General features: G+C 66.0%; 1 protein-coding gene across 1 annotated transcript in view; it reads right to left on the bottom strand.

Moving 5' to 3' along the window:
* The window catches only part of MPO (myeloperoxidase), a 10,181-nt gene that overhangs the window by 8,259 nt on the left and 1,543 nt on the right, over nucleotides 1-379 (bottom strand). The window contains exon 6 of the mRNA XM_006756227.2: nucleotides 165-371. Within this exon, the coding sequence (XP_006756290.2) occupies nucleotides 165-371 (207 nt within the window). The remainder of the gene's footprint in view (nucleotides 1-164; nucleotides 372-379) is intronic.

The raw sequence follows: 379 nt of genomic DNA, 5'->3' as shown, positions 1-379 counted from the left end.
GGGGGCGCGAAGGGGAGACGTGGTGGGGGGGAGCGGCGAAGAAGGGAGGGGTGGGGCCTGCCTTACTAGGGAGCTAGGGAAGGAAACCTGAGCGCAGAGGGAGGTGGCCACTTCTAGGAATGAAGTCTACTTCCCCCACCGGGCAGGCGGGAAGAAGGGAGCACCTTGAGCGGAAAGCAGGGTGCCTGCTGCACGCAGCTGATCTCGCAGTTGAGGCCACTGACGAAGGCGGCCCGCGCGGCCGGCTCAGGGGTGAAGTCGAGGTCGTGATCAATCAGCTGGCCCCACTGCATGAACAGCAGCGAACGATCTTGGTCCGGGGTCAGCTGCTCCGTGGGGAAGCGCACGATGGCGTTGGAGACGGCGCGAGCCTGCGGGA

Source organism: Myotis davidii, unplaced genomic scaffold (genome assembly GCF_000327345.1).
Source record: "Myotis davidii unplaced genomic scaffold, ASM32734v1 scaffold993, whole genome shotgun sequence".
Taxonomy (NCBI): domain Eukaryota; kingdom Metazoa; phylum Chordata; class Mammalia; order Chiroptera; family Vespertilionidae; genus Myotis; species Myotis davidii.
Note: the sequence above shows the minus strand (reverse complement) of the source record. Positions and strands in the feature narration are given on the sequence as shown.